The sequence below is a fragment of the Pipistrellus kuhlii genome, unplaced genomic scaffold (assembly GCF_014108245.1).
Source record: "Pipistrellus kuhlii isolate mPipKuh1 unplaced genomic scaffold, mPipKuh1.p scaffold_m20_p_2, whole genome shotgun sequence".
NCBI classification, from domain to species: Eukaryota; Metazoa; Chordata; class Mammalia; order Chiroptera; family Vespertilionidae; genus Pipistrellus; species Pipistrellus kuhlii.
Window position 1 is genome coordinate 27167981 of NW_023425515.1, and position 19411 is coordinate 27187391.

Genomic DNA, 19411 nt, shown 5'->3' on the forward strand with positions numbered 1-19411 from the left:
CCATTTCTTCTCCCTGATCTCTGGTCAGATTTGAGTTGTCAAAGACAGGCTGCAAGGGGGTTGGGAGCTGGTCTCAACTCTGAGACAGTTTTACTCATTAGAGCAGACCTTGTCGTTTTCTGCAGATTCCCACAGCTATTCTCAGTTCAGCACGGGATGGACAAAATTCTTAGACTCTAGGTCATGGGTCAGCACATCAAAGTTCTGGGAAGACCTGTTTCTGTAAAGAATTACGGCTGTTGAGAAAGAACCAGGAAGGAGTGAGGGAAGCAGTGAATAGGCTTCAGGGAACTGGGGTGGGGCTGGATTCCAGCACCACAGAAATACCCCACGGCAGCCCTATGGAGGGAGTTGGCAATTTAAAGGTGTTCTCTCGAGGGTGGGAGGGATCTGGAAGACAGCCCGTGTTCCTTGGTCAGGCTGTCATTTCTCTCCATTTGCTTTGCTCTATGTTCTATTCTTTTTCCAACAGCCAAAATTATACTGTTGCTAGGCACGAGACTTTGGCAAGGAAGCTCTGAGTCTCTGGAGAGTGGAGAGCAGAGAAGACAATGAACAGAGGGAGGAGGGAAAGCTTGGGGTGGCACAGTCCTGGCTCTCAGTGAAAAGGAGGGGCCCCACTGCAGGGAGCCCGCAAGATGAGCTTTTCACTTCTACCTTTACCTTCCCTAAGTATACAAGCTCACGGATTTGAAATTAATAAATGGAAATATATTTTACTAGAGGCTCGATGCACAGATTCATGCACAGGTGGTGTCCCTCAGCCTGGCCTGCGGGGATGGGGTTGAAACCATCTCTATTATATCCTCTGAGGGGTCCTGGATTGAGAGAGGGTGGTTCTCAGGTGATGCACCCCAGAATCCGGCTTCCTCTTCTCTGGTTCTGGTGCATCACCTGAGAATTGCAGCTGCCAAGTCACCACAGCTTGGGCTGCTCCTGTGTTGAGGTCTGCGCCCTGTTGGTCAGTGCATGTCATAGTTACTGGTGGAACAGACAGCCAGTTGCTTAGGATATATATATATATATATATATATATATATATATATATATATGCAAATAACACAGAATATCAACAACAATGTGGAGATACAGAGAAGGAGATGTAAAATATATTTCCAGAATATGTGTGTAAATTGACTAAAACTTTGAAAGTGTGATAGACATATCATTTTGAAATGTGATTGTCAAAGAAAGTGAGACTGGAGATATCAGAGGTAAAGGACCCGCAGATAATTTGAAATTTGATGGACTTGTTTTCTATTATTTACAAAGTAAGCTTGAAATTGCCAGTCTTCTTTATTTTATTTATTTACTTTTAAAAAATTTATTTAGAGACATTGGTTGTTATTCCACTTATTTATGCATTCATTGGTTGATTCTTATATGTGAGCTGACTGAGAATCAAACCCACAACCCTGGCATATTGGGATGACATTCTAACTAGCTGAGCTACCCAGGTAGGGGCAATAGCCAGTCTTGAATGTGCTCTGTGAAACTCAACGCATGTGACATGATCTGAAACAGATGCTACCTTCCATGCTCTCTTACCATGAATTCTTTTTCCTTTCAGGAGCAGCCCATAGTCTCATCAGGAAATATTCAATCAGAAGGTAGCTTAAGGTTCTTTCCAGCCATAAATGCTATGATTTTAGAAGTAGTCCAGATTTTTAAAGACAGAGCAATATATGAAGGAACAATATTTTTCCAGGCTCCCAAACACTTAAGAAGAAATCTTACAGGTACTTATGAGACCAGGTACTCCAGGGAACTAATAACTAGGATGAGTGAATGGAGATTGAAGGTACACTAGCTACTCTCCTCATGACCTGTTCACAGTTCCAAAATTCATGACTCACTGCTCAGCCCAATGAGCTCACTTGTCAACTTAATGTGACTTCTTCCAATTTCATGAGAAAATCATTTTTCCTTTTTGTCAAATGCGCTTTCTAGATAAAATGGATAGCCCTGCATCATAAAATGCAAGAGTTGACAGATATGTAATTTTGAAAATATGATATAAATTGACCCATAGACTTGGAGGGCTGGCAAGAATGCAAGATGTGTTTGTGTGCATGAATGTCTAACTGCAAGCAAGACTTTTTTAAAAAGTCATCTCAGAAATAGGTCCTATGGTGGCTTTCTTTTAAAAAGTATATGGGAAAGCAAAGGTAAAGGTCACCTGTAAAAGCACAGACCATTATTTACATTTATGACCATATATGCTGTTCTAGATAACTACTAAGCAATCTTGGCTGTGCCCTACAGAACATTATAAAGTATAAGCACCTGGGCCCTACTCCAGGAAGTTAAATCCAGTTAGCCTATAGTTTAGTTCAGCTTTCTATATTTCTAGAAAGGTTCTCTGGTGATTCTGATGTGTAGTAAAGGCTGGGACCCACTGAACACCCTGCAGGATGGGGTAGGTTTTATGGTGCTGGTGTACTGCCCAGATGCTCTCCCGTGGGATTGAGACAACCATTCCCTCAGTTGGACACTGACTACCCACAGGGAAGTCTTTCTTCAAGAATTGTCTACCATAGGCCATGCTTCACCCATGACCATGCCCTTCTCCTATGGTCAGCCTGCATGTAATAACTGGTTAATGGAAGGAGGGCCTAGGCAAGTCACATCATCACTTTTTAACTCTAAAAACAGGGATGATAACAACAGCAATAATAGCAACAAAAACTGTATAATCTTCTTTCAAAAGTAGTTGTGAGGATTCAGTAAGAGTCTGTATAAATAAACTGTAATTAACCATGTAAAATGCTGGTAGTTACTGTTGTTAAATGTTCTTAGGTCTAAAAATCTTCATATATTATGTGAAGAAAATATAATAAGTACCACTGTAAGTCAAAAAGTGTTTTAATTCCCAAATGTGTATGCATTTAACATTCGCCACTGTTCAATGAGTTGAAATGAAAAAAAAAGAAAAAAGAAATGGGTTTGTTTGTTTGTTTTGCTGTTTTTGCACAAAGCTAAAATCAGCCATAGAAAGAAATAGACCGGGGGGCCAAGATAATTCAGTGGGGAAAGAACAGGCTTTTCCACAACTGGAAACAACTGGACACCCACATGCAAAAGGATGAAATTGAACCTCTACTTCCCACCATGTGCAAAAAAAAAAATAACACAAAATGGATCAAAGACTATATGTTAGAGCTAAAACTATGAAATTCTTAGAAGAGAAGAGCAGGAAAGATTCATGGTCCTGGATTGGGCATTGGTTTTTGAGCTCTGACACCAAAGCAATAAAAGAAACATAGATAAATTGGATATAACCAAAATTAATTGTGTGTGTGTTTCAAAGGATACTATCAAGAAAGAAAAAAAAAAAAACCCCAAAAAATAAACAAACAAAAACAATACACACACTGAGTGGGAGAAAATATTTGCAAGTCATAAATCTGATATGATACTTGGGTCCAGAATATATAAATAACTCTTAATAATTCAACAAGGAGCCAATCTCACTGACCCATGGACAAGGAATTTCAATTGACATTTCTCCAAAGATAACTCATAACTGGCTAATAAGCAGAAAAAAAAATAACATCATAAGTCATTTTTGAAATTCAAATCAAAAGCATAATGTGATATCATTTCACACCTACAAGGATGGCTATCATAAAAAAAAAAGACAGATATAAGTATTGGCAATGATGTAAAGAAATTGGAGCCCTCATACAATGTGGGAATGTAAAAAGGTAGAGTCACTTTTGAAAACATCTTGGCAGGTCTGCAAATAGTTTGTTTAAGAGTTACCATATAATCCAGCAGTTCTATCTCTAGAGTAATGAAAATGTATCTGCATAAAAACTAGTATAGAATGTTTTTGCAGCATTATTCATATAACCAAAAAGTGAAAACAACCCAATTATCTACCAATTGAAAATGGATAAATAAAATTTAGTATGTCCAGATAACAGAATATTACCTGACAATCAAATTATATAAAATACTGATACATTCATTGCATAACATAAATGAACCTTGGCAGTATTAAGTTAAGTGAAGGAAGTCAGTCACAAAAGAACACATATTATATGATTCTATTTATATAAAATGCCCAGACCAGGCATGTCTACAGAAAAGAAGGTAGATTAATGGTTGCAAAGAGCAAAAGGGAAGAGAAATGAGCAATGACAAAGGTATAAGGTTTCTTTCTGGGGTGATGGAAATATTTGATTAGGTGATGGTTGCACAATTCTGTGAAAATCCTAAAAATCACTGAATTGTAGACAAAGTGGGTAGATTGTGTGGCATGTGAATTATATTTTAATAAAAGGGTTATTAAAGAAATAATCTCATGAGCCGAAGAAGTAATAACAAGATATTTAAATATAACTCACGGAAAAACATGACTATTTTGTTTTGTTTTGTAAGTAAACACAGCTCACTGTCTGCTATTTAAAAAAAATCACATCACAAATCTGTGTGGGAAAGAGACTGGCCAGGAAAAAATGACTGTGCTCTGGAAGAATTCACATTTCCTTAAAAAATGGACTCAAAAGTTCTCGGTGACTGACTCAGACTTAAGAATCCATAACCTACTGCTCGCTGAACTAAATCATGCCTGCTAGAAAAAGACAGTTTTTAAAATATGGCCTTCAAAAGTGTTTTTAGCAGTAAATGCAAAATGATCTGCAGTCACACTCCTGCCGAAATGCCAAGCACTGTACCTGTAAGCTCTCAGGATCCTCTGGGCAATGGCGTCGCCTATCTTGTTGAACACAACCTTGTCATCCGCGCAGCTTATAAAAAACTGGTTCTATGAAAAATCAATAGGATAATCATGTAAATCTTTCATAGCTTAGTAGTGTGTATGTGTGTGTGTGTATGTGTGTGTGTGTGTGTGTGTGAATACACAGTATATATCCTAATAAAAGAGTAATATGCAAATTAAACATCGCTCTGGTATATCCACCAGTGCCCATCAACCAATCAGAGTGAGTATGCAAATAAACCCAACCAAGATGGCCACAGCCATAGAGAGCAGGCTTGGGTTTCCTAGGCAACAGAGGAAGCCAAGCTTTCCATCTGCCCTTGCCTGCTTAAGCCTCCACTCAAGGCTACAAAGTTTCAATTATAGAAGGTAAATAAATTCCAGATACCAGGGCCTCCACTTGTGTTACCAGGCGTGGCCAGCCTACAAACCACCACAGGCCTCTTGCTCAGGCCACCCCATACCCCAAGGGAACCCTCACCCTGATCCAGGACACCGTTCAGGGCAAACCAGCTGGCCTCTGCCTGTGCACTAGGCCTCTATCTTATCTGATAAAAGAGTAATATACAGATTGACCATCACCCCAACACACAATATGGCTGCCCCAATGTGATCAAAGATTCTACCCTTATGTGGACACAAGATGGCCACCACATGATGGCCAGCAGGGGAGGGCAATTGGGAGGAACCAGGCCTGCAAGGGAGGGCAATTAGAAATGATCAACCCTGCAGTGTAGGACAGTTAGGTGTGACCAGGCCAGCAGAGGAAGGAAGTTGGGGGCAAACAGGCTGGCAGGGGAGCAGTTAGGCATCAATCAGGCTGGTAGGGGAATGGTTAGGGGGCGATCAGGGTGGCAGGCAGAAGTGGTTAGGGGCAAACAGAAAGGCAGGCATGCAAGCAGTTGAGAGCCAGCAGTCCTGAGTTGAGAGGAGTCTCAGATTGGAGAGGGTGCAGGCTGGGCTGAGGGACACTCTGCCTCCCCCCCTGCACAAATTTCATGCACCAGTCCTCTAGTGTATGTGTATATATATATATATATATATATATATATATATATATATATATATATATATGAAATATGGTGTATAACATACTCTACATTGAAATTAAAAACAAACAAACTAAAAAACAAAACATTTCACATAGCAGACATGGTCTGACCCCTGAAATCACCTGAGGGAAGTAAACCACAGAATAAAAGAAACCTCATCTCACTCTGGATCCTATACATTCCCCGGTAATAACAGGTGAAGCATCTTAGTTGAGTGAATGGCTAAACTATTATTTCATCATGCCCATTCCTTGTAGGTTATGTTTTTAGAATGGTAGGAACATTCCAAACTTAAGGGACATCGATTTTTTTTTTCAGATTCACACATTGCATAAATGCTTATGATTAAAAATTATATCTTGTCTAGATACAGAGAACAGACTGACAGCTGACAGAGGGGAGGGAGAGGGACATCTGAGTGATAAAGGTGAAGAAATTAAACAACAACAAAAAAACCTTATAGAATGACTACAGTATGGTGATTACCAGAGGGGAAGGGGGTGGGGGAGGAAGAAGAAGGTAAAGAAGGATAAATGGTAACAGAAGGAAACTTGACTTGGGGTGGTGAATACACAATATAATACACAAATGATGTATTATATAGAAATAGAGGCCAATGCATGAAATTTGTGCAAGAGTAGGCCTTCCTTCCCCCGGCTGCCAGCACTGGCTTCCCTCTGGCTCCCAGGACCAGGGCTTTCCTCGTAGACCAGCTTCGTCCAGAAGGTCGTCTGGTCTAATTAGCACATTACACTTTTATTATTATAGATTGTACACTTGGAACTTATGTCATTTTATTAACCAATGCCACCCCAATAAATTTAATAAAAAAATTCTGTCAACAAACATCTATGTCATGCAAAGTTTACTTTTTTAACAGGGTACATGGCAGAACCATGATCAAATTTTCTCCACCCTTTTTCCATTATTAACTAGTATATGCTTTGGCTCTAGCTCCTTTACTTGAGTCTCTTATTATTCCTCAACTTCTATTTCAAGTAGCTTAAAATCTCTTATGTGTATACCAATAAAATAGAAAGAGAAATATTGTTATATCTTTTTTGTTTAAGTACTTCTCTTATTTATGCATCTATAAAACATTCTACAATACTAGTATTAAAAAACTAGGTTACAACATTATTATAATGGTATAAAAGATTTAGATGCTGCATAAAGGGATGTTAAAAATTAGACACAAATATTATCACTATTACATGTTTTATTTATACGTTGTTATAATATACCTATAGCATTAATATAGTCATCACCAAGTAACCTTTGCTAATCATCCTAAAGAGGTATATAAACAATGAGTCAATACATTATCATCCCTTTGCAATTATCATGTTTATTACTATACATGTGTTTACACTTAAGTGCCTAAATCTGTAAACTGCCTCCAGAAGACAAATTTACAAGAGAACTCTGTGCAGAAACTCATTTGAGAATGTGTTTCCCTTTAGGGAATCAAACAATCAAAATCTCAGTGGCAACCAAACCATGTCTGTTTTTTTCTGAATTTATATTACGGAGAAGCTTAGCATTGCTCAGCAGCTGTAACACACACTAGGCACATGTCACGTCCTTACTTCTTTTTGGGGGAGAGCAGGGTGATGCTGACTGCTTACCTTGCCTAGAGGTGTGTCCACCTGGTTATTATCCTCATCCATGTGTATCAACATGGCATTACTGATCTCATTTAGTACTGGGGTATACTACCTAATAAAGGGGGGATATGCTAATTGACACTCACACCATTGCAAAGATGGCTGCACCCACAGCCTATAAAGAGGGGATATGCTAATTGACTGCCCAGCCCTCAAAGATGGCAGTGCCCACAGCCACAAGATAGTGATACCCAGTCCCCTCAGCCCTGCTGGGGTGGCAGGCACATAGCAAGGCACACTCTGTGCGCCTGCCTCTGGAGTTCCCCAGTACTCTCAGCCCTCCAGCCACCCAGGGCTGGCCTGAGGTGCAGGCAAGCCTCGAATGGCAGCTGCTCAGCCACTCAGGGCTGCCCAAGGCTCAGGTAACCAGGGCCAGCTGAGGCTTACACTGTGGCAGTGACAGCAGCAGAGGTGTGATGGGGGCAATGCCTTCCCCTGATTGCTGCGTCGCCTCCCACCCCTGAGGGCTCCCAGACTGTGAGAGGAGGCAGACTGGGCTGAGGGTAACCCCTACTCCAGTGCATGAATTTTCATGCATCAGGCTTCTAGTCATTAATAAGAAAAGCTGACTTACTGCTACCAAAAAGATATAAAGCAAAAGGATTGTTGGTAATGGGTTATATTACTGTTTTATATATATATATATATTGGGTCGGCAACGAAGTAATTGCGGGTTTCACACATATATGGCTTCAGTTGAATTTTTAGGTTTGCAGACGTAGTACAAATGTAAAACACATTTTGTTATTTGATAGTTGGCTATTCAGCTGTTAATCAGTAAAAAAAGTTTTTTGATCTGTTTTGTAGTTTTTGTTTGGCGTTCGTTGAAAAATGGAAAATCAAAAGGAACATTTTCGTCATATTTTGCTTTTTTATTTCCGTAAAGGGAAAAACGCATCGCAAGCTCATAAAAAGTTATGTGCTGTTTATGGTGATGAAGCCTTAAAAGAACGGCAGTGTCAAAATTGGTTTGCCAAATTTCGTTCTGGTGATTTTTCACTCAAAGATGAAAAACGCTCTGGTCGTCCAGTTGAAGTTGATGACGCCCTAATCAAAGCAATAATCAATTCGGACTGTTACAGTACAACACGTGAGATTGCAGAGAAGCTTCATGTATCACATACATGCATTGAAAATCACTTAAAACAACTTGGCTATGTTCAAAAACTCGATACATGGGTTCCTCACGAACTGAAAGAATCACAGTTAACGCAACGCATTAGCAGCTGCGATTTGCTAAAGAAACGTAATGAAAATGATCCATTTTTAAAACGACTGATAACTGGCGATGAAAAATGGGTTGTTTACAACAATATCAAGTAGAAAAGATCGTGGAGCAGGCCAGGTGAACCAACTCAAACAACATCAAAAGCTGATATTCATCAAAAGAAGGTTTTGTTATCAGTTTGGTGGGATTACAAAGGAATTGTCTACTTTGAACTCTTACCACCCAACCGAACGATCAATTCTGATGTCTACATTGAACAACTAACGAAATTAAACAATGCAGTTGAAGAAAAGTGGCCCGAATTGACAAATCAAAAAGGTGTTGTATTCCATCATGACAATGCCAGGCCACACACATCTTTGGTCACTCGGCAAAAATTAATGGAGCTTGGTTGGGATGTTTTGCCACATCCACCATATAGTCCTGACCTTGCACCATCTGATTACTTTTTGTTTCGATCTTTACAAAACTCCTTGAATGGTAAAAATTTCAATAATGATGATGATGTCAAATCGTACCTGATTCAGTTTTTTGCTAATAAAAACCAGAAGTTTTTTGAACTTGGGATTATGATGCTGCCTGAAAGATGGCAAAAGGTCATTGATCAAAATGGGCCATACATTACAGAATAAAGTTATTTAGTTCCATGAAAAAATTGTCTTTGATTTTCTTTAAAAAATCCGCAATTACTTAGCTGCCGACCCAATATATATATATATATATATATATATATATACATATATATATATATATATACAATATATATATATATGTATATATATATATACTGTTATATTATATAGTTGTTAACACCTCACATTATTATGCTAAAATTTTTGAAATCAATATCACTAATCATATCAATATTTCTAAATTCCAGACTTTATCTAGAGTTCAGTAATGTCCTTTTCTGTTGCACACTCCTATCTGGGATACCACATTGCATTTAGCCTGCCAATATTTTTAATCAGTCTTCTCTTTCTCCATGTCTGTGAAAAAATAAATCTCTAATTCTTTCCTACTTGCCATAAATAGTCACTGGGTAGAAGGGGAGAGGATCAAAACTCAAGCAGGAGGAAAAAAGGGCTGGAATGATTTCCTCCAGCTACTGCATCTCCCATATACCTAAACTTATATGTTTTTATAAAACTCAATGGAAAGGACAGGACTAAAATAAAAAAGGGAGGCGTGCTCTGAATGACTGGTGCATTATCATAACTTTTTATTTTGTCAGGATTTTCTAAGCGCTCCGAGGTAGCTTAGGATGGACTGCAAAGTTCCCAGAGTAAAACCCAGTGTCCCCTAGGTTTTCTCTTATTCTTTGGACACAAACTCTGGGATCTGCAAAAGCTTTGTAATAAATCGTTGTTCACACAGGACTCAGGAAAGTGGTACCTGCCCTCAATATTCTTGCATCTTCCTTTTCCATGTTCCTTTGCTGCACTTTCCAAACCAGTGGCGTCCAGGGCTCTCTATTTTAGCAACTTATCCTTCTGCCTGCTCCCCTGAAGCAGTATGTGCCTCACACTTCACCCTCCAATTCCAGCCAAATCTAAACTTATACCTCCATGTTGGGGTATATCTGACTATTAACATTACAATGAGTTAATACATTTAATAAAAGGAGCTGGGGACTCCTATCAGAGTCCTGAGTTAACAAGAATGCAAAGCAAATGTCAGGTGTGCTGGGGAAGTAAAAGTTCAGGTGGCCCAAGGCCTCTTCACATCTCAACATACACTTAATACAGGAGGTCCTGAGGTCAGGGACCCTGCAGTTTGTCTATGGTATCGATGGGAAGGCAGGTTGTCATAGCAATTTACATGAGCAAGACTTACTTCTATGTAGATATAGTGCTTGCTGTTCTCTATCACGTGGACGTACGCAGTGTGGATGGACTCTTCATGGTACTTTATCCCAGCAGACCAATCAGTGGCAGAGCGGAGCAACTATGAGGCAACAATAAAAAATGAGCAAACGTAAGACAATGGAGATCACACCAGATGCACTGATACAATGAAATCTGCCCTTTTGCTTTTAAACAACTAAATGAATACAATGGTTTGAGTGTCACATGTGGGTCAAGGGAGAGTAGGTGGGTGGGCATAACCCATAACAAAGGAGCCCAGCTGGCAATCAAGTACTGAACATGTCTTCTCCCACTCAACACAATTGTCATTCAAAATGGGAAACAAGAAGGTGTTTCTATCAAGAGTATTTCAGGAGTACCTCATCTGGTGGCTGAGTGGGATGCCCATTTGTACTTCTCCCAGGATAATTCCACAATTTCACCAGAATGCCTGGTGTTATGGTGCATTTATTAATAGTACCACTTATACTCCCGAGAGTGTCCTGGTATGAACAATATGATAGGACCACCTTAGCTCTGACTTGAAAATAATATGATTACTTCCTTTCCCTCAAATAGATACTCTTAAAAAAGTAATTAGAGTCATTTAGAGATCTAATCTTGATTCTACTTTTAATTAGCTGACTGATCCTGGCCCTGTCACTTGAGCTCTCCACTTCCTCACTCATGCTGCCTCCCTTCGTTCAGACACTCACCTGCTCCCACCCAGATTACAATAAGAGCTTCCAGCACAGTCACCCGAATATATGTTAAATACATTGACACCTAGGTTCGTGGTTGGCAAACTGTGGCTCAAGAGCCATATGCGGCTCTTTGGTTTCTTGAATGTGGTTCGTCCACAAAATACCATGACCTAGGAGAGTCTATTTTGAAGAAGTGGCATTAGAAGAAGTTTAAGTTTAAAAAATTTGGCTCTCAAAAGAAATTTCAATCGTTGTACTGTTGATATTTGGCTCTGTTGACTAATGAAAACTGACTTCTGTGAATGGGCCACAAAGTTTCAATCACACTGTACATGTGTGCCCAAATGTGGTATTTTGTGGAAAAGCCACACTCAAGTGGCTAGTGAGCCATGGTTTGCCGACCACTGGCCTAGATTCAAAGCTTAGCTCAATTACTTAGTGGCTTTGATCTTGGTCAAGTTTCTTAGCTTCTTTGTGCCTCGGATTCCCACTCTATAAAATGGAGTATCTACTCTGGAGGGTGGTAAAAAGAATTAAATGAATTAGTATGGAATGTGCAGGAGCCTGGCACCTAGTAAGGGCTGTTACTGTTTGCTATCACTCATGAGAACATTAGATGTGTTTGGGAGGGCACACTAGATGACAGGGAAGGCTTTTCAACACTAAGAAACCATTGGCTGTCAGCATTTGGACTAGTATCACAGTACAGTGTTGGGCATATAGTAGGTGCTCAATAGATGTTTATTAATTGACCTTCCCTAAATATAATAATAACAGGACATCACATAAGCATCACTATAAAAATAGATTTCCTATTCCTGATTTGAAATGAATGTTGAGGCTTTGCTTCATGAGGTCAACAGAAATTGAAGGAAAAATAATAATCTATACATATTAGGAATATATAAAATGATCCAATGCATAGTCAGTTTTTTTCTGTTATAAAGGGGTAGGCAAAAGTAGGTTTACAGTTGTGAGTATAGGAAACATAGGGTTTGTTCTTGTATTGCTATTTATTTAACTGGCATGCCTCCCCTCCCCACAAATGAACACTTGTAAACTACTTTTGCCTTTCTTGTATATAAAAGATCTGGTACAATTTTTGCTCTAATCAATAACTTCAAAAATTGGATCTATAAGGCTACGGAAATTCAAAGTTAAAACGTACTAATATCATTGATTGTGCCATCCTAAAAATCTTATTTAATTATACAGTGTGTGGCATTTATTACAAAATAGCCCCCTAAAAAGCACTTTATTTAATTTTATCACATGAACAGTGTAATAAAACTGGAAAATATACTTGTGACCAGATATAGTCAAATATCTCAAAAGAAAACTCATAAGGTAAATTTAGATAAATATGATCACACTGGGAAATATCTTGATTTTCTATCATCCCCAAAGAACTGCACTACTGTCCATTAGTAGAAATAACAAAGGTTGAACAAACAGAAGTTTTTTTATTCTTAATCCATTCAAATGTATGCTGAATTTTGTGGCGAGGGTGCATAACTCTGAAAATGCAGGCTACCTTGAAGATTCTTACACCGAACATGCTGACCTAATTCTATATAACTCTGGGAGCAATGTATACAATTAGGAAGTGTACTGGAAAGATTGGCGTTGTCCTCATTGAAAAATGTGATGAAAGCAATGGCACAGGCACTTGGTCCAGAAAGAGCCCTTTTGCCCAGCAGCCCCTTGTGATAAAGAAAAGCGAGACTGACCTGCACGTTAGCACGGACGGACTCAGGCACTTGGTATCTCAGCTCATGGGCTGTCGTGTGAGATTTTGGAAGTAGAAAAGGATACGACAGGGACCGGTATTTTGGTTTCATAATCTAAAACAATTAAAAAGAAGGTAAAGAATTAAAAAATTAGAAAACAGTTCCATTCTTCCACATTTTGATTATAAAAGAAACTCAGGTTTATTTGAAACAGAAAAAAAAATTAACAGTGGATGTTTCTAGGTGAAGAGGTAATACATTGTTTTTGGTTGTTTTCTCTATTTCCCATAGGTGGAGAACCCCTTTTTTTGTTTCTTTTACCTTTTGTAGTAGGCATGCATTCTTTAGAAAGCTTACATTTAATTGAGTTACAGAGATATATATTTGCAAAAGGAGGGTTACTCTTTTGTAAACCGATATTTTACTATGTTGCAGATATCTTGCCATAGCAATACAGCATTATATGTTATTTTAAAATATGACATGTAATGATTTGGTATGGAAATCATTACCATTTGATATGAAAAAATAATAACTTATCAAATTGTATGGAAAATCATAACTTGTTTAATAATAACTATTAATAAGCATTTCAGTTACTTTTCATTTTATTTGAATTATTGGAAGCAATATAAAAATAAATTAGTTAATTGGGTTATTTCCTTAACTGCCTGAAAAAGATTTTCTGAGTCAAAAGGTTATATACCTTTTAAGAAGGTTTTTGGTGTTGTACCAATTTAGCCCCCAGAAGCAGGATTTAAGAACATCAAAAATCCAAAACCCAATTGTAGGTATTAGCAGTGTTTTTTTTTATTTGTTTGTTTTGTTTTGTTTTTAAATCTTTGCTTGCCTAGTAGGTTAAAAGTAATATCACTTTCACTTATATAGCATTATAAACAGTAATTTTTTTTTGATAAAAGTCTTTTCCCAAATTACCGTGAAGAATAATGATGTCTTCTCACTTTTTAAAGTAAATAAAAAGGAAACTTAATAACTTATGAATGTTAGGACAAATTCCCAGGCGTAATGAAGCCATCCTAAAGAAGACACAATTGGGATAAAAACAAAATGGCTCCATCCCTCATCCTGTTCATTTTGCTAAGAACCCCCTCTCCAATACGAACCCAGTGCAATGTCAGGATTGGAACGACTTGAAAGTTTGAGCTCTGCCATCTAAACAAGACTTCCATTCCCCTACAGTAGCCTTCCAGGTGAGCACAAGCCAGGCCAGATGCTTAATCAACACTAAACAGCCAAGACGTTAAAGGGTGAAAACCACTGACCCTGATAGTAGCATCTATTCTTCTGTGCTCCACATTATCTACAACGTGAACATTCAGGAACATTTCCTTTTGCCCAGAGACTCAGGAGCTCTGGCTCCCAGGCACCCAACAGCAGATGACTGGCACAGCTGTGGCCACCGAGGCCTCTTCCAACCCCCTAGGTATCTCCTCTCCCAGGCCTGTCTCTCTGTATTGTGGACTGAACCTCGATAAAGCCATGCATGTACCTTTGTGAAGTTCCAGCGCTGGATGAAGTGACGGGCCACATCACGAGCCGCCTTCCCGTGGACCACACAGCCAATGTCATGCCATGGCATCCGGGGGGTGGAGTACCTGTCAATGAAATCTGCCCAGGTGCACCAGGCAAGAATCATCACTCACTCTGTGCCAGGGGCAGAAGCCATAGGCCCCCGAAGAGCTGACCCTAAGATGATAAGTCAAAGGGAACGTGGTAATGTCCACTTATGTGTATATTTCTTGGCTTTGGTGGAGCAATACCTTCATAACCAAGTGAAGCATAGATCACAGTCCCCCGTGTACCTCCCCAAATATGTTTCCTCTTCACTTAGTATTAGATAGTCACTAGGCAAGGCAAGATGTGAGCTGGTACAAACTAAGTCTATGTACTTGATATTATATTTTCCTGTTTTTCCCTCTTGAAATAACGTCAGGCTACATATGCAGTGCCATCTCTATCTCCTCTTAGACATAGAAGCACAGAGATAATATAAAAATGTGTCAATTTAATGACAAAAAATGAAGATGATAAGCAGAAGAGGAGAAGATCAAAGGGGCTGTGCCATCTTTTAGAGAAGGACAGATCATTATCCCCAAAGTATCTTACCTAATAAAAGAGAAACATGCAAATTACCCATCACTCTGCTACGTCCACAACCAATCACAGTGAGCATGCAAACTAACCCAACAAAGATGGAGGTTAATTTGCATATGCAGGCCTGGAGCAGCCTGGAGGGGCAGAGGCCTGCTATGAGGGGGAAGGGGGCAGCAGAAGGAGCTACAGGAGCGGTGCTCCAACCAGAATTGAGGACTTGCCGGCTCCCTGATGGTTTGAAACAAGTAAGCTCTATTTTGTGTTTTCTCTTTTCTTACTATAATTATAAGCAATCCTTAATTATATGACTGAATTATGATTTAGCTAATATTCTTCAAAGTTTTAGCAAATATTCAAAGGAAAACAAGATATTAGATCATGCACTTGCATACTTGTTAGATATTGACAAACAAGAAGAGAAAATATAAGCAGCCATCCACTACTGAGGTACTCACCAGCAAAAGGTTTATCCAGCTGGACCCAGTCTTTGAAGACGAAATTGCAGTAGTCCTTTCCATGCCAGAACCGCGTTTCCCCATGGAGCTCTCCCACACCTGTCTGCAAACTGCGGACTGAGCCCGTGTCTGTGGACACAGCAAGACCCACTCAGAGATAGTACAGGTGGGCCCCAGGGAGGGAGGCTCAACTCTCATTTATGAAACACCTGTAGACTTCTTAACTCTCCTTCTTAAGACTCATTACTACGGCAGAATATGTCTACTCCATCTGAGGCTGTGCCTGACAAAGTTTTATAACCCTTAAGTTTATTAGTAGTGGGCAGCTGGGGCTATGACCGGGTTCACCATGTGACAATGAAATTTAACCTCCTTAGGTTTACCATCCATCAGCTCGCTGGAAGAAAGGACCACAGGGTTAACTATGAATCAAGAACTTGAAACAGCCCACAGTCCAGACCTGGAATTAACCAGCTAAGTCAGTGGTCAGCAAACTCATTAATCAACAGAGCCAAATATCAACAGTACAAGGAACGAAATTTCTTTTGAGAGCCGAAAACCGACTTCTGCACACGGGGCCTGAAGTTTCAACTGCACAGTATGTGTGTGCCCGCATGTGGTATTTTGTGGAAGAGCCACACTCAAGGGGCCAAAGAACCGCATTTGGCTCGTGAGCCACAGTTTGCCTACCACTGAGCTAAGTGAACATCACCATTAACAAAGAATTTGGCCTAGATGTCAGCTAAGATTTTCAGATGATAACATTCTTTATTCCGGAAATCATAAATGACAACCATAAAACTCATCACAATGACAAACAGAAGCTTATGACTATACACACACAAAAGCAGCCATTTACTGCAACACTTCACAAAGAGCTTTGCAGGACAATTTTACTCAGGGGTCGATACTTTGACTAAAATTGTATGTTTATGGGCTATATTGGCCATTGAGACAACTAAGCAGGAAGACTAACAAAACTACAAATCACAGATGCATGGCTTGGCACAAAAGAAGCATTTAACATACAGACATCAGTTGCAAAAGTATTTGTTGAATGAATAAATGGTAGCACATGCAGTAGCCAGTGAGAGTGCTGAACTGGTCTCCCTACCACCACACTGTCCCAGAACTGTCTTTTCAAACTGCAGACTCCCTGCTTAAAAGCCTTCCAGGATCACCTTCTGCCTAGACAGGGTCACATCCTAAGGGTTTCATGTGTATAGAAGACTCTTTCCAAATGGGGTACCAATCTCTCTCTCTCTCTCTCTCTCTCTCTCTCTCTCTCTCTCTCTCTCTCTCTCTCTCTCTCTCTCTCTCGTCTTTGCTCTTCCCCATACAGTCCAGGCCCCATGCCTATCAATCACATGCCTCACTGAGTTTTGACAGGCTGGTTTGTCATGTCTCTGTCCAGTTGTCACATTTTTTCCTTCTTGCCTGGAATGCTGTTCCTTCCCTCTCAGCCTGATATCATCCTTCAAGAGTCACATGGCTGTCATATGCCCTAGAGACACCCCATGTCCTAGTAGGGACTGACAGTCACTAACTAGCTCTGCTATAGGACTTAATACTTGCACACCCCAGTGCCTCTGATTCTGTGACACAATTGTGTAAGGATGCTCCCTCCCTGCCCCTACTCATCTATAAACTCCCTCCAGGTGTAGCTCCTGGCACTCAGTAGGCAATCAGTAAGTATATCCAGAACAAAGGTTTTTAAGCAATCACCCCACACACTGCGAATATTCTAGCTCAAGCTGAATAATTAACCTTCAGTAGTTATTGAAATTTTCTGTAAAAGAAAAATGTCTTAAAGTGCTAAATATGAACGAAACTGAAATGTTAAAAAGATAGAATTCCATTGACTTCTCCCAGTGATTTATTTTCTTGCTTGGTAAGACTGAGAGATCAAAGTACTGGCAGGTCTGTTTGCTCACCTGAAGGCTCTTTATAGAAAGGATGGAACTTTGTTACAAAATAAAATAAAAGAAAGAAAGAAAAAAGAGACAAGAGTGAGATAAATAATAAGACAAATTTCGAATTAAACAACAACAACCCATATGTATATAAAATTTGTTTTTATGCATTGAAAAACTCTAAGCCAGTAGTCGGCAAACTCATTAGTCAACAGAGCCAAATATCAACACTACAACTATTGAAATTTCTTTGGAAAGTCAAATTTTTTAAATCTAAACTATATAAGTAGGGACATTGTTATTAACTTAATTAGGGTACTCCTAAGCTGGCCTTTGCTAAAAACTCAAGTTTTACATATACTCACATGCAGTTGCTGAAAAATGATCTTTCACCTACCAATCAGTTATATAAGAAAAACAAAACCAAGAGAATTCTTTTTTTTTTCTTTTTAATATATTTTATTGTTTTTTTACAGAGAGGAAGAGAGAGGGATAGAGAGTTAGAAACATCTATCAGCTGCCTCTTGTACACCCCCCACTGGGGTTGTGCCTGCAACCAATGTACATGCCCTTGACCGGAATCAAACCCGGGACCCCTGAGTCCGCAAGCCGACGCTCTATCCACTGAGCCAAACTGGTTTCGGCAAGAATATTCTTTGATTCAGGAAATTGTCTTGGTGCTAAATGATTTCAACCTGCTCATAATTCAAATGTGTGTTTAGTTCATGGCCTAACCTATTCCAAACAAATAGGGGTCCTCCTAAGAACAAATGAAATAGGCAAAAGAGCCAAATGCTCGTCGTTACTGCAATTACTGCTCAGAGTTGTATGAGCACCAACGAGCAGGAATACAGGACGTTTAACATCAGCAACGCTGAGCTGAGCTGCTCTTAGTCTGCATCTGGCTCCCGGTTAATTTCACAATTGCACCTGCCTAGTTAGTTGTTCAGCACAGGTTTTTCACACCAGGTTTCTGCAGTCCTCATTCCTCGGTGGCCCAGACTCTGGCTGCAAAAGTTGAGGGAAAGAGTCTGTTCCTGCCCCTCATTGGTGCTTATACAACTCCGAGCAGTAACCACAGAAACTACAAGTATTTGTCACTTCATGTTACCCCTTACCAATCTCAGAGATTTCCCTGCCCTGCTTTCTCCTGCCTCCCTAATGGGTCATGGGTGGATTTCACATGACCCTCCTCACGCCTCCTGCTTTAATTGGAATGTATAAGATTAACTGCAAAACTGTCATTCTCCAGAGCATTTCCTCAATCCGTGGAGGTTTTGCTTCATGGCAATTACTGTCAGTTTGACTCAGATAAACTCAAATAAAAATTCTCTACAGGCTTGAATGTCTCTTACGTCGGCAGAAACACCTGTCTCAACTTAATTGCAAAAATGACTTCCTCCCTCAGCTGTCTAATTTTTGCTTAAATGAAAAAGATAGCAACAGTCACTGAATATAAGAGGAGTAAAATTCAACCCTTTTTAACTGAGAGAGTCTCAATCAAAGAAATGCCAATTTGAAATTCTCCATCTTGAAATATAATTTAGAAAGAGAGAGAGAAAAAAAAACATATTGAAGATGGTTAACTGATTTTGAATGACAATATGTACTACAGAAATCTACTATAGTTACTAATCACATTTAAGATGAATGGATTTTGGTGCAGTTTTTCTGCTTAAAAACTCATAGTGAACCAAAACTGGTTTGGCTCAGTGGATAGAGCATTGGCCTGCGGTGAAAGGTCCCAGGTTCAATTCTGGTCAAAGGCATGTACCTTGGTTGCGGGCACATCCCCAGCTGATAGATGTTTCTCTATCATTGATGTTTCTCTCTATCCCTCTCTCTTTCTCTCTGTAAAAAATCAATAAAAAAAACCCTCATAGTGATCTTGTGTGCACACTCCATACTGACTGTGTGCATCACATGTAAGGTTCACTGGGCACCAGGTTCCCCACGGCCTCATGCATTCCAGGG

The 19411-nt window shown here is 39.6% G+C and overlaps 1 protein-coding gene across 4 annotated transcripts in view; it reads right to left on the reverse strand.

Moving 5' to 3' along the window:
- The window catches only part of PLD1 (phospholipase D1), a 190118-nt gene that overhangs the window by 36210 nt on the left and 134497 nt on the right, over nucleotides 1–19411 (reverse strand). For all 4 annotated transcript variants that reach the window (XM_045583669.1, XM_036444503.2, XM_036444505.2 and 1 more), the window contains 5 exons: nucleotides 15525–15653; nucleotides 14465–14583; nucleotides 12955–13068; nucleotides 10510–10620; nucleotides 4683–4771 (listed from right to left, as the gene is read on the reverse strand). In XM_045583669.1, the coding sequence (XP_045439625.1) occupies nucleotides 4683–4771; nucleotides 10510–10620; nucleotides 12955–13068; nucleotides 14465–14583; nucleotides 15525–15653 (562 nt within the window). The remainder of the gene's footprint in view (nucleotides 1–4682; nucleotides 4772–10509; nucleotides 10621–12954; nucleotides 13069–14464; nucleotides 14584–15524; nucleotides 15654–19411) is intronic.